The 14028-nt window shown below is 46.2% G+C and overlaps 1 protein-coding gene and 4 non-coding genes across 5 annotated transcripts; 3 read left to right on the forward strand and 2 right to left on the reverse strand.

The window, feature by feature from the left end:
* Nucleotides 1-2612: 2612 nt before the first annotated feature.
* On the reverse strand, nucleotides 2613-2683 carry TRNAG-GCC. Its single transcript has one exon. It is a non-coding gene; the product is annotated as a tRNA-Gly (tRNA).
* A 638-nt stretch (nucleotides 2684-3321) lies between these two features.
* On the forward strand, nucleotides 3322-6049 carry HSPA6 (heat shock protein family A (Hsp70) member 6). The gene is given in 2 exon segments (XM_023190333.1): nucleotides 3322-4839; nucleotides 4841-6049. Coding segments are annotated over 2 exon segments (1959 nt in total). The 5' UTR covers nucleotides 3322-3906; the 3' UTR covers nucleotides 5867-6049.
* A 4255-nt stretch (nucleotides 6050-10304) lies between these two features.
* TRNAL-CAG lies at nucleotides 10305-10387 on the reverse strand. The gene has a single exon. It is a non-coding gene; the product is annotated as a tRNA-Leu (tRNA).
* Nucleotides 10388-11081: 694 nt separating this feature from the next.
* Nucleotides 11082-11153, forward strand: TRNAG-UCC. The gene has a single exon. It is a non-coding gene; the product is annotated as a tRNA-Gly (tRNA).
* An 896-nt stretch (nucleotides 11154-12049) lies between these two features.
* TRNAD-GUC lies at nucleotides 12050-12121 on the forward strand. The gene has a single exon. It is a non-coding gene; the product is annotated as a tRNA-Asp (tRNA).
* Nucleotides 12122-14028: the final 1907 nt, after the last annotated feature.

The raw sequence follows: 14028 nt of genomic DNA on the forward strand, positions 1-14028 counted from the left end.
CCACTCCTCTCATTAGAATGTGAGCTCCAGGAGAAGCCTTAGTCTGTTTTGTTCACTGTCATACTCAGAGCCCAGGTCAGTATCTGGTGCATGGTAAAGCACTTAATAAATATGTGTGGAATGAGTAAATTCTTTGACATTTGAAATCAAAGACTTTTAAACTGGAAAGTCCTTAGAAACAATGTAGTCCAATCTCTTCATTTTAAAACGGAGGAAGCTGTGGCCCAGACAGGTGAAATGACTTGTTCAAGGGCAAACAGGTAGTAGATGTCACTGACCTTTATATATACACAGTTTGGATTATACTATAAATTTTGTTCTATAGTGAAATAGTTTGGCTGTGTCCCTACCCAAATATTATCTTGAATTCCCACAACACATGGGAGGGACCCAGTGGAAGGTAACTGAATCATGGGGCAGGTCTTTCCCATGCTTTTCTTGTGATAGTGAGTAAGTCTCATGAGATCTGATGGTTTTAAAAAGGGGAGTTTCCCCACACAGGCTCTCTCTTGTCTGCCACCATGTGAGACGTGACTTTCACCTTTTGCCGTGATTGTGAGGCCTCCCCAGCCACGTGGAACTATAAGTCCATTAAACCTGTCTTTTGTAAATTGCCCAGTCTCAGGCATGTCTTTATTAGCAGTGTGAGAATGGGCTAACACATACAACTTGCTTTTTTTTGTACTCAATATTGAGTCGTGAGCATTGCACCACTTTACAATGTCTATTTAAGTCATTACTTTAAGGTCAGTTCTATTTTTAAAGCTACTCAAACCAAGCTACTAAACATAAGTGGATATATTTAAGTGTATGTATAAAATTTGTACTAGGCCAACTGTGGTGGCTCATGCCTGTAACCCCAGAGCCGTGGAAGGTGGAGGTGGGATTGATTGAGGCTAGGAGTTCAAGGCTGCAGTGAGCTGGGATTGCATCACTGTACTCCAGCCTGGGGAAGAGAGCAGGAACCAGAAAAAAAAAAAAAAACTAAAATGAAACAAACAAAAAAACCCCAACAACCCTGCAGTGACTCTTACAAAAAACAAACAAGCAAACAAAACCAAAACTGTACTGCATGCATAAGCTCCCCTGTGCTATGTTTGAACCACTCTGAAGAGATCAATTAAAAAGAAGTGACATTGGAAGCATGCCTGTGTGATGCTGTGGTAACATTCATAGGCTGCATTAGGGCCATACCTGTAACTCTTGGAGGTGAGTGGGTAAGTGGGGTTTTGAGGTGGCTAGAGGCTGGAAGAGAAGGTTAGAAGAGTCCACACAAGAGAATCCCTTAACAAGCCAGGGCATAGACCCCCTGGCTGGGCCAGCTTTTCCCTGCTGAAGTGAAGACCCATCTCTTGCAGACGGTCAGCAAATGTCTTGACTCTGGCATCCAGCTGTGACCAGCTTAGACACTGAGAGTGAGTGAATTTAAAGCCGACAGCTTATTTCCCTCTTGGAGTTATGAAATAGGTTACTTCTTTTCGACAACAGTTTGATTTTCCACTGTGGAAGTCATATATTGCCCATTTCTTTAAACGTTCCTTTTTTTTCCTGGACTGATCACCTTACCAGTACAGCTGATCTCTCAAGCAGCAAATTCTACCAGCTGTCACTGGTGCTCTCGCAGAGAGGACTGACCAAGAAACCCAGCCCAGGAACAGTACTGACCTCTACTTCTGGACTCCTGCCTCCCTCTTAAAAGGTCTCTCAAACTTCCTAGTGGGTTCTAACCTGTCAAAGGAGAAAATAGCCACCTATGGAGTAAGGGTTTTTAGTTTCTCTTTTTACAAATGGAAGTTTCCTTTGAATCAGGCAAGTAACATTAAATAAAAGCCAACTTTTAAGTTTCTCTAATACACTGCTAAATTATAACACCAGAATATACCACATACGCTCCAGCTGCCAGCCATTACAGTTGCCACCCTTGTTACTATAGTGGTGAGTATGTCTGTCTGTCATGCTTGAGAGAGGGGTTCGATTCCCTGACGGGGAGGTCAGGGAAAATTGTGTGAGCATTTGTCAACCTTCAGAAGTCTCAGAAATGTCTTTGTTTTGGCTTTCAGTAGAAATCCGAACACCAGATGATCTGAATGGAATGTTCTGGATTAAAGAAAGTGGGAAATGGCCTCAATTCACAAAGTCACAGCCTGATAGAAACCAGTGTGACTTTACTGCCCAGTGAACCCATCTCGTCCTCCAGCATTTAGGGCGTAGGTCGGACTGGAGCCTGTAGTAGTTTACTCTCCACCTGAGTCCTGGTCTCTGACTCAGAACCCACTTAGGCCACAGAGAAAAACGCACACTGGGCCTCTCCACTGGGCCTCTGGAGAGGAGGCTCTTCGGTGATACAAACGCTGGGGAGAACATGAGGGACATCCCGACCATACACTGCGTCCTCCTTTCCTGGGTGTTGCATTCTCTCTTGGGCTGAGTGGCGAGGTCTCTCCTGAGTCCTAGGGCCACAGCACAATGTCACCTCTCCTTTGAGGAAAGTGGTAAAGGAGGGAGAACAAAACTGGAGGAGCCTAAACTCTTTGGCCACGTGGTTTAATTTATTCAAGAGTCATTATACTTAGGTGAGAAAAATAACCCAAATGAACACAGAAAATGAACCATGCATTGGCCGGGAATCGAACCCGGGCCTCCCGCGTGGCAGGCGAAAATTCTACCACTGAACCACCAATGCTACTAGCAACTAAAAGAGGATGCAGTATCATTTCTTAAAGCTCGATATCATCCTTTAACGCTATCTCTGGCCATTCAGGAAGGAATGAGGCAGCGTCTTAAATCGCGGTTTGGAAAATATTTTGTTCAAGATAAAACTGTTTTAAGATATATACATCATCCTGGCGAACACGGTGAAACCCCGTCTCTCCTAAAAAAAAATACAAAAAACTAGCCGGGCTAGGTGGTGGGCGCCTGTAGTCCCAGCTACTCCGGAGGCTGAGGCAGGAGAATGGCCTAAACCCGGGAGGCGGAGCTTGCAGTGGGCTGAGATCCGGCCACTGCACTCCAGGCCCGGCGCGGTGGCTCAAGCCTGTAATCCCAGCACTTTGGGAGGCCGAGACGGGCGGATCACGAGGTCAGGAGATCGAGACCATCCTGGCTAACACGGTGAAACCCCATCTCTACTAAAAAAAACTACAAAAAACTAGCCGGGCGAGGTGGCGGCGCCTGTAGTCCCAGCTACCCGGGAGGCTGAGGCAGGAGAATGGCGTGAACCTGGGAGGCGGAGCTTGCAGTGAGCTGAGATCCAGCCACAGCACTCCAGCCTGGGTGACAGAGCGAGACTCCGTCTCAAAAAAAAAAAAAAAAAAAGATATATACATATATATCTTATATATCTGTATTCGCATGGTAACATATTTTCCGGCTTCCTGAGCCACTGGACTCGCAGCGGCCCTCCAAGGAAGCCAGCAGGCCCCTGTGCGCCTCAGGGATCCGACCTCCCACAGCCCCGGGGAGACCTTGCCTCTAAAGTTGCTGCCTTGGCAGCCTCTGCCACAACCGTGCATCCTCAGAGCCAGCCGGGAGGAGCTAGAACCTTTCGCGCGTTTCTTTCAGCAGTCCTCAGTCAGAGGCGGGCTGGCCTGGCGCAGCCGTCCCGCCCCCTAGCTCATGGCCGGATCCGCCAGAACCTTCTCCTGGGGTCAGCCCTGCGCCGGCCGCCTGGCTGAGTCAGCCTGGGCGGGCGGCTCTCAGACTGGCCTGGAAGGTGCGGGAAGGTTCGCGGTGGCGGGGGTTGGGGGAGGCTCAAAAGGATAAAAAACCCGTGGAAGCGGAGCTGAGCAGCTCCGAGCCGGGCTGGCTGCAGAGAAACCACAGGGAGAGCCTCACTGCTGAGCGCCCGTTGACGGCGCAGCGGCAGCAGCGTCCGTGGCCTCGCGCATCAGACAAGAAGCTTCAGCCATGCAGGCCCCGCGGGAGCTCGCGGTGGGCATCGACCTGGGCATCGACCTGGGCATCGCCTACTCTTGCGTGGGCGTGTTTCAGCAGGGTCACGTGGAGATTCTGGCCAACGACCAGGGCAACGGCACCACGCCCAGCTACGTGGCCTTCACCGACACCCAGCGGCTGTTCGGGGACGCGGCCAAGAGCCAGGTGGCCCTGAACCCGCACAACACCGTGTTCCACGCCAAGCGGCTGATCGGTCGCAAGTTCGCGGACACCAAGTTCGCGGACACCACGGTGCAGTACGACATGAAGCACTGGCCCTTCCAGGTAGTGAGCGAGGGCGGCAAGCCCAAGGTGCGCGTGTCCTACCGCGGGGAGGACAAGACGTTCTACCCCGAGGAGATCTCGTCCATGGTGCTGAGCAAGATGAAGGAGACAGCCGAGGCCTATCTGGGCCAGCCCGTGAAGCACGCGGTGCTCACCGTGCCTGCCTACTTCAATGACTCGCGGCGCCAGGCCACCAAGGTCACGGGGGCCATCGCGGGGCTCAACGTGCTGCGGATCATCAATGAGCCCACGGCGGCCACCATCGCCTATGGGCTGGACCGGCGGGGCGCGGGAGAGCGCAATGTGCTCATTTTTGACCTGGGTGGGGGCACCTTCGACGTGTCAGTTCTCTCCTTTGACCCCGGTGTATTTGAGGTGAAAGCCACTGCTGGAGATATCCACCTGGGTGGAGAAGACTTGGACAACCGGCTGGTGAACCATTTCATGGAAGAATTCCAGCGGAAGCATGGGAAGGACCTAAGTGGGAACAAGCGGGCCCTGCACAGGCTGCACACGGCCTGTGAGCGAGTCAAGCGCACCCTGTCCTCCAGCACCCAGGCCACCCTGGAGATAGACTCCCTGTTCGAGGGCGTGGACTTCTGCACGTCCATCACTCCTGCCGCACTTTGAGGAACTGTGCTCAGACCTCTTCAGCAGTACCCTGGAGCCAGTGGAGAAGGCCCTGTGGGATGGCAAGCTGGACAAAGCCCAGATTCATGACGTCGTCTTGGTAGGGGGCTCTACTCACATCCCCAAGGTGCAGAAGTTGCTGCAGGACTTCTTCAGCGGCAAAGAGCTCAACAAGAGCATTAACCCTGATGAGGCTGTGGCCTATGGGGCTGCTGTGCAGGCGGCCATGTTGATGGGGGACAAGTGTGAGAAAGCGCAGGATCTCCTGCTGCTGGATGTGGCTCCCCTGTCTCTGGGGCTGGAGACAGCAGGTCAGGTGATGACCACGTTGATCCAGAGGAAGGCCACTATCCCCACCATGCAGACCCAGACTTTCACCACCTACTGGGACAACCAGCCTGGCGTCTTCATCCAGGTGTATGAGGGTGAGAGGGCCATGACCAAGCACAACAACCTGCTGGGGTGTTTTGAACTCAGTGGCATCCCTCCTGCCTCATGTGGAGTCCCCCAGATAGAGGTGACCTTTGACATTGATGCTAATGGCATCCTGAGCGTGACAGCTACTGACAGGAGCACAGGTAAGGCTAACAAGATTACCATCACCAATGACAAGGGCCGGCTGAGCAAGGAAGAGGTGGAGAGGATGGTTCGTGAAGCCAAGCAGTACAAGGCTGAGGATGAGGCCCAGAGGGACAGAGTATCTGCCAAAAACTTGCTGGAGGCCCATGTCTTCCATGTGAAAGGTTCTTTGCAAGAGGAAAGCCTTAGGAACAAGATTCCCGAAGAGGACAGGCGCAACGTGCAAGACAAGTGTCGGGAAGTCCTTGCCTGGCTGGAACACAACCAGCTGGCAGAGAAGGAGGAGTATGAGCATCAGAAGAGGGAGCTGGAGCAAATCTGTTGCTGCATCTTCTTCAGGCTCTATGGTGGGCCTGGTGTCCCTGGGGGCAGCAGTTGTGGTGCTCAAGCCCGTCAGGGGGACCCCAGCACCGGCCCCATCATTGAGGAGTTTGATTGAACGGTCCTTCGTGGTAAGTCAGCTGTGATTGTCAGGGCTGTGGTATTGAAGGGGTGGCCTCCCCTCCACACCTGTGGGTGTTTCTCGTTAGGTGGAACGAGAGACTTGAGAAAAGAAATAAGACACAGAGACAAAGTATAGAGAAAGAAAAGTGGGGCCCAGGGGACCGGCGCTCAGCTTACAGAGGACCTACGCTGGCACCGGTCTCTGAGTTCCCTTAGTATTTATTGATAATTATCTTTACCATCTTAAAGAAAAGGAAGTGGCAGGATAATAGGATCATTGTAGGTAGAAAATTAGCAGTAAGACATATGGATAAAGATCTCTGTGACATGAATAAGTTCAAAGGAAAATGCTGTGCCTTGATACACATATGCAAACATCTCCATAAACCTTTTAGCAGCATTGTTTTAGACTATCACATGGGGAGAAACCTTGGACAATACCTAGCTTTCCTAGGCAGAGGTCCCTGCGACCTTTGGCCATGTACGTGTCCCTGGGTAGTTGAGATCAAGAGAGTGGTGATGACTTTTTAACCAGCAAGCTGCCTTCAGGTACTTGTTTAACAAAGCACATCCTGCACAGCCCAAAATCCTTTAAACCTTAAGTCACCACAGCACATGTCTCTTGCAAGGACAAGGTTGGGGGTAGGGTCACAGATTAACAGCATCTCAAATACAGAACAAAATGGAGTCTCTTATGGAGTCTCTTATATAGACACAGTAACAGGCTGATCTCTCTTTTCCCCACAGGTATGGGCCTTCTAGACAAGGTATTCTATGATCCTACCCTTCAGAAATGAAGGGCTGGGGGGTCTTCTCCCCAAAGCTAGAACTTTCTTCCCAGGATATTTCATAACTGAAGTCTTTTGACTTTCTGAGGGGAGGGAGGTTCATCTTCTTCTACTTCAAATAAAAAGTCATTAAGTTATTAATGTTCATGTGGCACTTTTAACATTGCTTTCACCTGTATTTTGTTACTTGCATGTATGGATTTTGTTATGTAAAATATAGACCTAAATAAACTTTAAAAACTCCTTCTTGCTTTTCATTCCAACCAATCAAAGTACAAAAGTACACAAAGGCTTTCGGAAGCAGAAAATGTTGGGGTGGGTGCTGAAGAAGGAATGTGAATAATATTCCTGAGACCGTGTGCATGATTTCTATAGTGGAAGGCACGATTTGGAAAAGAGTTCGAGGCCAACACATTGGAACAGTACTGAAGAGTTAGGGCTGATAAAGAGGAGAGGATTGAGACTTATAATGCAGGAAGAGAGGGAGAGATGTGGAATTGGAAAAGCAGAGAATGGGGAGAAACTTAAGTACTGGCAAGGTTTCCATATGTGATCCTATGATACAAATTCTGTATTTTTGTCATAGGATCCTGGTTTAGTTTGTCAGTCTAGGTGTTTTGGTAACACTAACAAATAGTTTACATGCTTATTAGCTGTTTCTAATCATGTCACTTTATCCATTGTTCTTTTAGAGAAAAGACCTTGAGTCCTGGACTCTGAAGGATGGTATATGTCAGAGGAAGTAGGTCTGGTGGTATGATTAAAGTTACTACTGACTTCATGTCAGAGAAATAGTATGATCCCATCTGGTTTCTGCCTTTGGCATGAGGATGTTGGAACAAGACTATAGATTTTCAGCCCTGCCACTTTATATACTGTGCAAATTAAACTCTTCAGTTTCCCCTTCCCTGCAGTTGGGATGATGATGATAACAGTACCAACCTCCAGATTGTTGTGAGGGTTCAATTAATTAATACATGTAAGAGGCAAAGAAGAATGTCAGGCATGTAATATACTATCAACAAACATTAGCAATTACTGTTAATTGTTAGTTGGATGTTAACTATGTACCAGGTACTTGACATACACAATCTAACTTAATCTTCACAGCAGCATATGGAATACTGTCTTCTTTTTGAATATGAGGATTATGAGGTTCAAAGAGGTTAAACAATTTATTCAAAGACACAAAGCTATTAAGTGGGGACAGGGGAAGGGAAGGCTGGAATGAAGAACTCTGTCCTGTCTAATTCTAGAGCCTGAGCATGCCACCTTACAAATAGGCCATAACTCCACTTATTATCAGACCTTCCCCTAGATGTTTTGCAATTGGATATATTATGCCTTTGAAATACAGTTGGATGCTGAACCACGTGAGAAAAGGTGTGCATTTTATTGTATATTTGCAGAGACAGAGTCTTGCTCTCTCGTCTAAGCTGGAGTGCAGTGCCGCAATCTCGACTCACTACAAACTCTGCCTCCCGGGTTCAACCGATTCTTCTGCCTCAGCCTCCCGAGTAGCTGGGATTACAGGCGCCCGCCATCACACCCAGCTAATTTTTGTATTTTTATTAGAGATGGGCTTTCACCATGTTGGTCAGGCTGGTCTCGAATTCCTGACCTCAGGTGATCCGCCCGCCTCAGCCTCCCAAAGTGCTGGGATTACAGGTGTGAGACACCACACCCAGTTTATAGCAAGTGACTGAACCTGCATATCCCCAGGCACAACTTTACTGCCAGGTGAGTCAATGACAATATAAAAGCAAGGATATTTGCCTTTGCTTTGTTGGTGTAAAGAAAATAATCAAAAGGATAAACTTGTGTTAGTTCCCAAACAATCCAATCCATAGTATATTTGCCCTATGCACAATGGGAGATTTATTTTTATCTCAGAAATTATGGGAGAGAAATTATAGGTAGAACAATGCTACCTTATATATTATATTTCTTAGGTTGATTTTTTAAAGATGGGGAGAAGGTCACACTAACAATGCACTTGTCCCTGGCTGTCATTTCACATTTTTAACTGCCCTCTTTTCCTGGCCCTGGCCCAAGTCTTATGCAACCTGGCTTCACATGGAAGGAACCTGAAAAAAAAAAAGAGAGAGAGAGAGATGGAGTAACACGTACACCCTGCATTACATTCTCCCTTTCCTGAACCTTATCTCAACTCTTAACATTGACCCCCTCAACCTTGAACTTCTGAAGAGGATTGATGGTACTCACTTTTATATAGTTTCTCAGTATTTTGATAGCATGCCTCTTTCTCCTTTTAAAAAACCCAACACACAGAATATAAGAAGAAAGATTTTTATCGTGTTTAGTTGTGACATCTCAGATCCTCCCAGTTGAGTGCAATCTATTCTTCTATGTAGAGAGTTAAACAAATTTCATTTGTTAAACAAACTTCATTTACTTTTAAATGTCTGTTGATCATTTTGGTTTAGTTTCTTGTATACTAGGTATCTAAAAATCCTTAAGTTGTATGTAGTCTTAGTTTGATTATTGTAATCACGACGATGTCATCCAGTTCCAAAGGCGGGGGGCGGGGGGCGGGGAAGTTTGAACAAATTAAATCAGAACACATGCCCATTATTAAAAAATCAATTCTTGGTACAAGCAGTTTCTTGCCCCATTCCCAGGTCCTGCTCCTCACAGGCAACCACTTTCAAGTTGTTGGTTTTTTAAAACAATTTTTGATTTTGCAAGAATTTTAGATGAACAGACGACTTGCAAAGATACTACATAAAGTTACTCTATATCCTTCCTACTTCCCCTAATGTTAAAATCTTACATAATCATATTATATTTATCAAACCTAAGAAATTGGCATTGGTATAACATTAATGACTAACTGTAGATTTTATTCAGATTTTACTTTTTTTTTTTTTGACACAGGGTCTCACTCTGTACCCCAGGCTGGAGTGCAGTGGCACGATCTCGGCTCACTGCAACCTGTGCCTCCTGGGCTCAAGAGATTCGCCTCAGGCTCCCGGAGTAGCTGGGACTGCAGGCGCGAACCCCTGGTACTTGGGAGGCTGAGGCATGAACCCAGAAGAACCGCGTGAACCCAGAAGACGGAGGCTGCAGTGAGCCGAGATCGGCCACCGTACTACAGCCTGGGGTACAGAGTGATATCCTGTCTAAAAAAAAAAAAAAAAAGCGGGGGAGCGGGGCAATGCGGTGGAGAATCTGATCCTTATCAAAATTTGACACTACTGCGTTAGCGTTAAAAAAAAAAAAAACTCAGACTAAGACTGTACGGCAAATTAAAGGATCCTGAGTTGAGGACGTTCTCTTGTTTAGTCAAAGGAGATGGTATCTGCTGCCTTAGTGTGCTTGACACACAGAAAGGGCCCAACACATTGTTGTCTTATAAAGGAATGGATAAATTGACACTGGGAAGTTGGAGTGCAAAGTTAATCTTAGTCTCAACTGCTCCCTGATTTCATAGACCAGACTCCAGCCTACAATACAGAAAAAATAGATTTAGTTCTATATGTGCAGAGCAGCACAAATAATTTTCATAAATGTAGATACCCAGGATAAAAAGCAGTGTTGATCGATTGAAAAGTCTTTCTCTACGAATTCAATCACAATTCCTAGTTGGTTTATATCAGGAGGAAAAGAAAGAAAACACACATCTGTCAGAAGTGGGATTCGAACCCACGCCTCCAGGGGAGACTGCGACCTGAACGCAGCGCCTTAGACCGCTCGGCCATCCTGACATCCGTTAGATGGCATTTCCTAATTTCTCCTAATTTTATCATATACTGATGGTGCACGCCTATCAGGTCACATTACTGTGTCTATTTAGTGGTTCAAATAAGATTCTAACTCTCTCTAGACCCTGTCGCAAAGCGGGAAAAATAGGCTCCGACAGCTCTTTCCTCTTTCCTACTTCGTCACTACCCAAACTAAACCTTAAGCTTCCATTTTCCCTGGCGACTCTTCGAGCGCCCTTCTACTTCTCTAGAGGGGTGGAGCCATGTCAAGGTAGACCCTGTGCCGGCCCGTCTCCCTCGGATCCTCGGCACCAATCGCTGTTGCTGAATCCGACAACCGGCGGATCCAGTGCGGAGTCTCGAGCAGCTGCGGAGCTGGGACGTGAGGAGCTACGGGACGTGAGGAGAGCAGGGGTAAGAGAAGACGGCAGAGGAAAATCACCCGGCGGTGCTCAACTCCGGCTTTCTCTTTGGGATGTCAGCCGGCCCCGCCCTGAGGCTTCCAGAGCCAGTGGCTTCTGCGTTCATAGCCCCCCGCCGTTTGTGGGCGGGGCTGAGTCATAAGAATCGGTTCTCACCAAGTGAGAGCTTAGCGTGTTTAACTTCAGGATCATAAACACAAGATACTGCTAGAACGTTCAGGAGTCATACTCTTTGCTTATCTTATATACAGCTTTCTAAAGACGTATTGTTAACAGCGTTGGTGGTATAGTGGTGAGCATAGCTGCCTTCCAAGCAGTTGACCCGGGTTCGATTCCCGGCCAACGCAACGTTTTCGTTTCCTTCTACGAAAAGCTTTTCTGAGCCGGAGCTACAGCGCGCTGTGTATCCATTTTACGCCTCAACGAAACTGCAGCTATACTTCACTTTGCATACTCGCTTCCTGTCTTTCTCCTGGCCTCTTTCGAAAGCCAGGCCTTTTTTGAAGGGATTAAACTCTGATGGTTCTTTCCTCCCTTCCTTTCTTTGTAAACTTCCAACTCTTGAGGAATCTTTGGGATTATTTGAATCCAGGGATGAAGTCTTAGCTTCAGAAAGGGGCTCTTGTGTCTTGCGAGGTTCATTCGGTAGCCACGCACTATTGAGCACTTGAACTTGCCTAGTTTCTCTAAGAAACTGCATTTTCAAATTTAGTTTTAATAAATAAATCAATTGAAATAAAATTAATTAATAAATGGAAATTTAAAAATGGATACTTAATAACTATTGGAGAAGGTTTCAGTGCATTTGAAACAACTTGGCTATTGAATCTACTTTTTCAATTGTAAATTTTATGAAATCTAAATACGGATTGTTTTTCCAATGAAAATTTCCCTTCCGAGTTGAAATGTGCTGTCTTTAAGTGCAAAATACATAGCGATTTTTGAAGGCTAGTTAAGAAAAAAATATATAGCCAATTAATATTTTTATATTGATAACTATTTTTTGCATATGTTGGGTTAAAGAATAAGATTTGTTATTAAAATTATCACCTCTTTCTTTTTACTTTTTAATGTGACTATTAAAAATAACATGTAGGACTCGAATCATGTTTCTACTGTAGTGTGCCGGTCTAGAAAGTAGAAGCGTAACTTTGCCAACAGTCAGCAACTTTCCATGAAAGCATGCTGGTAGCTTAGGAATACCTTTTTCTAAAAGATAATTTTCAAAGCAACGTCGCAGTCGTCCTCGTTAGTATAGTGGTGAGTATCCCCGCCTGTCACGCGGGAGACCGGGGTTCGATTCCCCGACGGGGAGGTTTTTTTTTTTCTCTTCGTCTCTTCCAGTCAAGTAAAAAACAATTTACAAGTGCTTAAAAACCAAATTAAAATAATTAACAAATTAAAAAGAAACACAAACTCCAGTTCCAGTTAGCTACACTCCCTTTTTGATAAATTCCAGTCTTCAGTTTAAACCTAGTTAGCCCCTAAAACCTACTTTTCATATATGCTTGTGTTAATGTTTAGGCCTTGTATACTCAATGCTGTAACCCAAATTGTTTTCCTCTTGTCTAAAGGCTATCAAGCTCCAAAGGGCAATGCAATAAAACCACGCATAAGTACACCTTTCTTCCAAAAGCCCTTCAGCTTGCCCCCTCAAAAACCTTAGCTGCTGTTCCCCACACAACACCCCTTTCCAGCAAAAAATAGCCAAAAAAATCAACACCCAATCTCCCTAACAGCAGTTAGGGTCTCCATTCCTAAGGGGGAACTGAAAGGAGTTAGTTAGTTAGTTGGTAGATAGCAAGGGAAGCGTCTCTGAAGAGCCCCCGGCCCCATGGGTCAGTGCCTCATTCCCACTTAACCAAAAAGCAGCCTGGGAAAAAGTCAAGCTTCAGGGCACCGATAAGGGAACTAGGACCGGAGGTTGCGCCTGAAAACATGCGGGCGGGGGCACAAATAGGAGAGCCTCCGACTTTTTTAGATAAAAACTTGCACAAACCTCCAGCTCACTCAAATAAGGGAACAAGGCCTGAAATAGAAATGCCTTTGTCCTTTGTATAGTCAGCGGGCTCCCAGGAAAAAGTTCCTTCTCTTTTTGTAGGCATAGGCACAGTAGGCTCCAGTGGGTTCCAGTATGCACTTTCCTTTCCTTTTTTTAAACTGCAGGTCCAGCCTCTATAAATCACAAGTTCAGCCCCAGTTGGTCCTGGGGCGAGGTCCTGGGCCAAGTTTTCGCTTCAGCTCCTTAATAGGTCTAGAGCCAAGTAAAGCAGCCTCTACAAATCATCACTTCAGCCCCTAATTAGTTCGTGGCTGAGGACCTAGGCCAAGGTCCCGGGCCAGGCTTTCTAATTAGTTCCGGGCCAAGGTCCCAGGCCAAGCTAAATCACTCTTTCTCCAAAACAGCCGGCAAAGGAAGCACATTCCTTCCCGTTTCCAGTCCATAAAAACCCCCAAAGTGGCCTCATAGTAAGCAACGCTTTCGGGCCCCCCTCTCTGCTGGCAAAAAGCTCAGATGTACTGGAGTGAGCATTTGATTTGGAACTGAGTTACATGGGAGAGAGGTAGGGATTCAATTTGGCTGGGAATCAAACTCTTTTGGTAATTTCCCAATAAACTGACAGTCATTAGATGACTTGTAGTCTCGATAAGTGGAAACTTTTTCCTAACATGCTGTTTATGATACTGAGTTCTTTGTCACTGGTTGAACTAACAGCAATTGTATTCGCAAATTTTCTAGCCTTTAATATTGTATGAAGGTTTTATGTATCTGTTATCTTTTGTTATACAAAAGTCATTTATTGGAATAACATATATAATTAGACTGACCCTAACCATTCAGGCTGGATGAGGCAACACAGTGTGAAGATTAAGTGCATGGGCTCTGTTGTGCTTCCTGTGTTTGAATCTTGGCTCTCCTTGTCTCAGTTTCCTCATCTGTAAAAGAGGATAATGATGGTAATTTTAATTCTTAAATGGGTTAATATATAAACATATATTGCAAATGTATAAATATTGCCAGGATGGTCCACTTTTTTTTTTTTTTTTTTTTTTTTTTTTTGAGGCGGAGTCTCCTCTGTCACCCAGGCTGGAGTGCAGTAGTGCAGTCTTGGCTCATTGCAAGCTCCGCTGAAAGAACACATTCCTCAGCCCTGGGCCCAGTACAAACATATATCTCAACTTCCTGGGCCCAACACAAACACATTCACACAATTCACACAT

Source organism: Piliocolobus tephrosceles, chromosome 1 (assembly GCF_002776525.5).
Source record: "Piliocolobus tephrosceles isolate RC106 chromosome 1, ASM277652v3, whole genome shotgun sequence".
In the NCBI taxonomy this organism is placed as follows: domain Eukaryota; kingdom Metazoa; phylum Chordata; class Mammalia; order Primates; family Cercopithecidae; genus Piliocolobus; species Piliocolobus tephrosceles.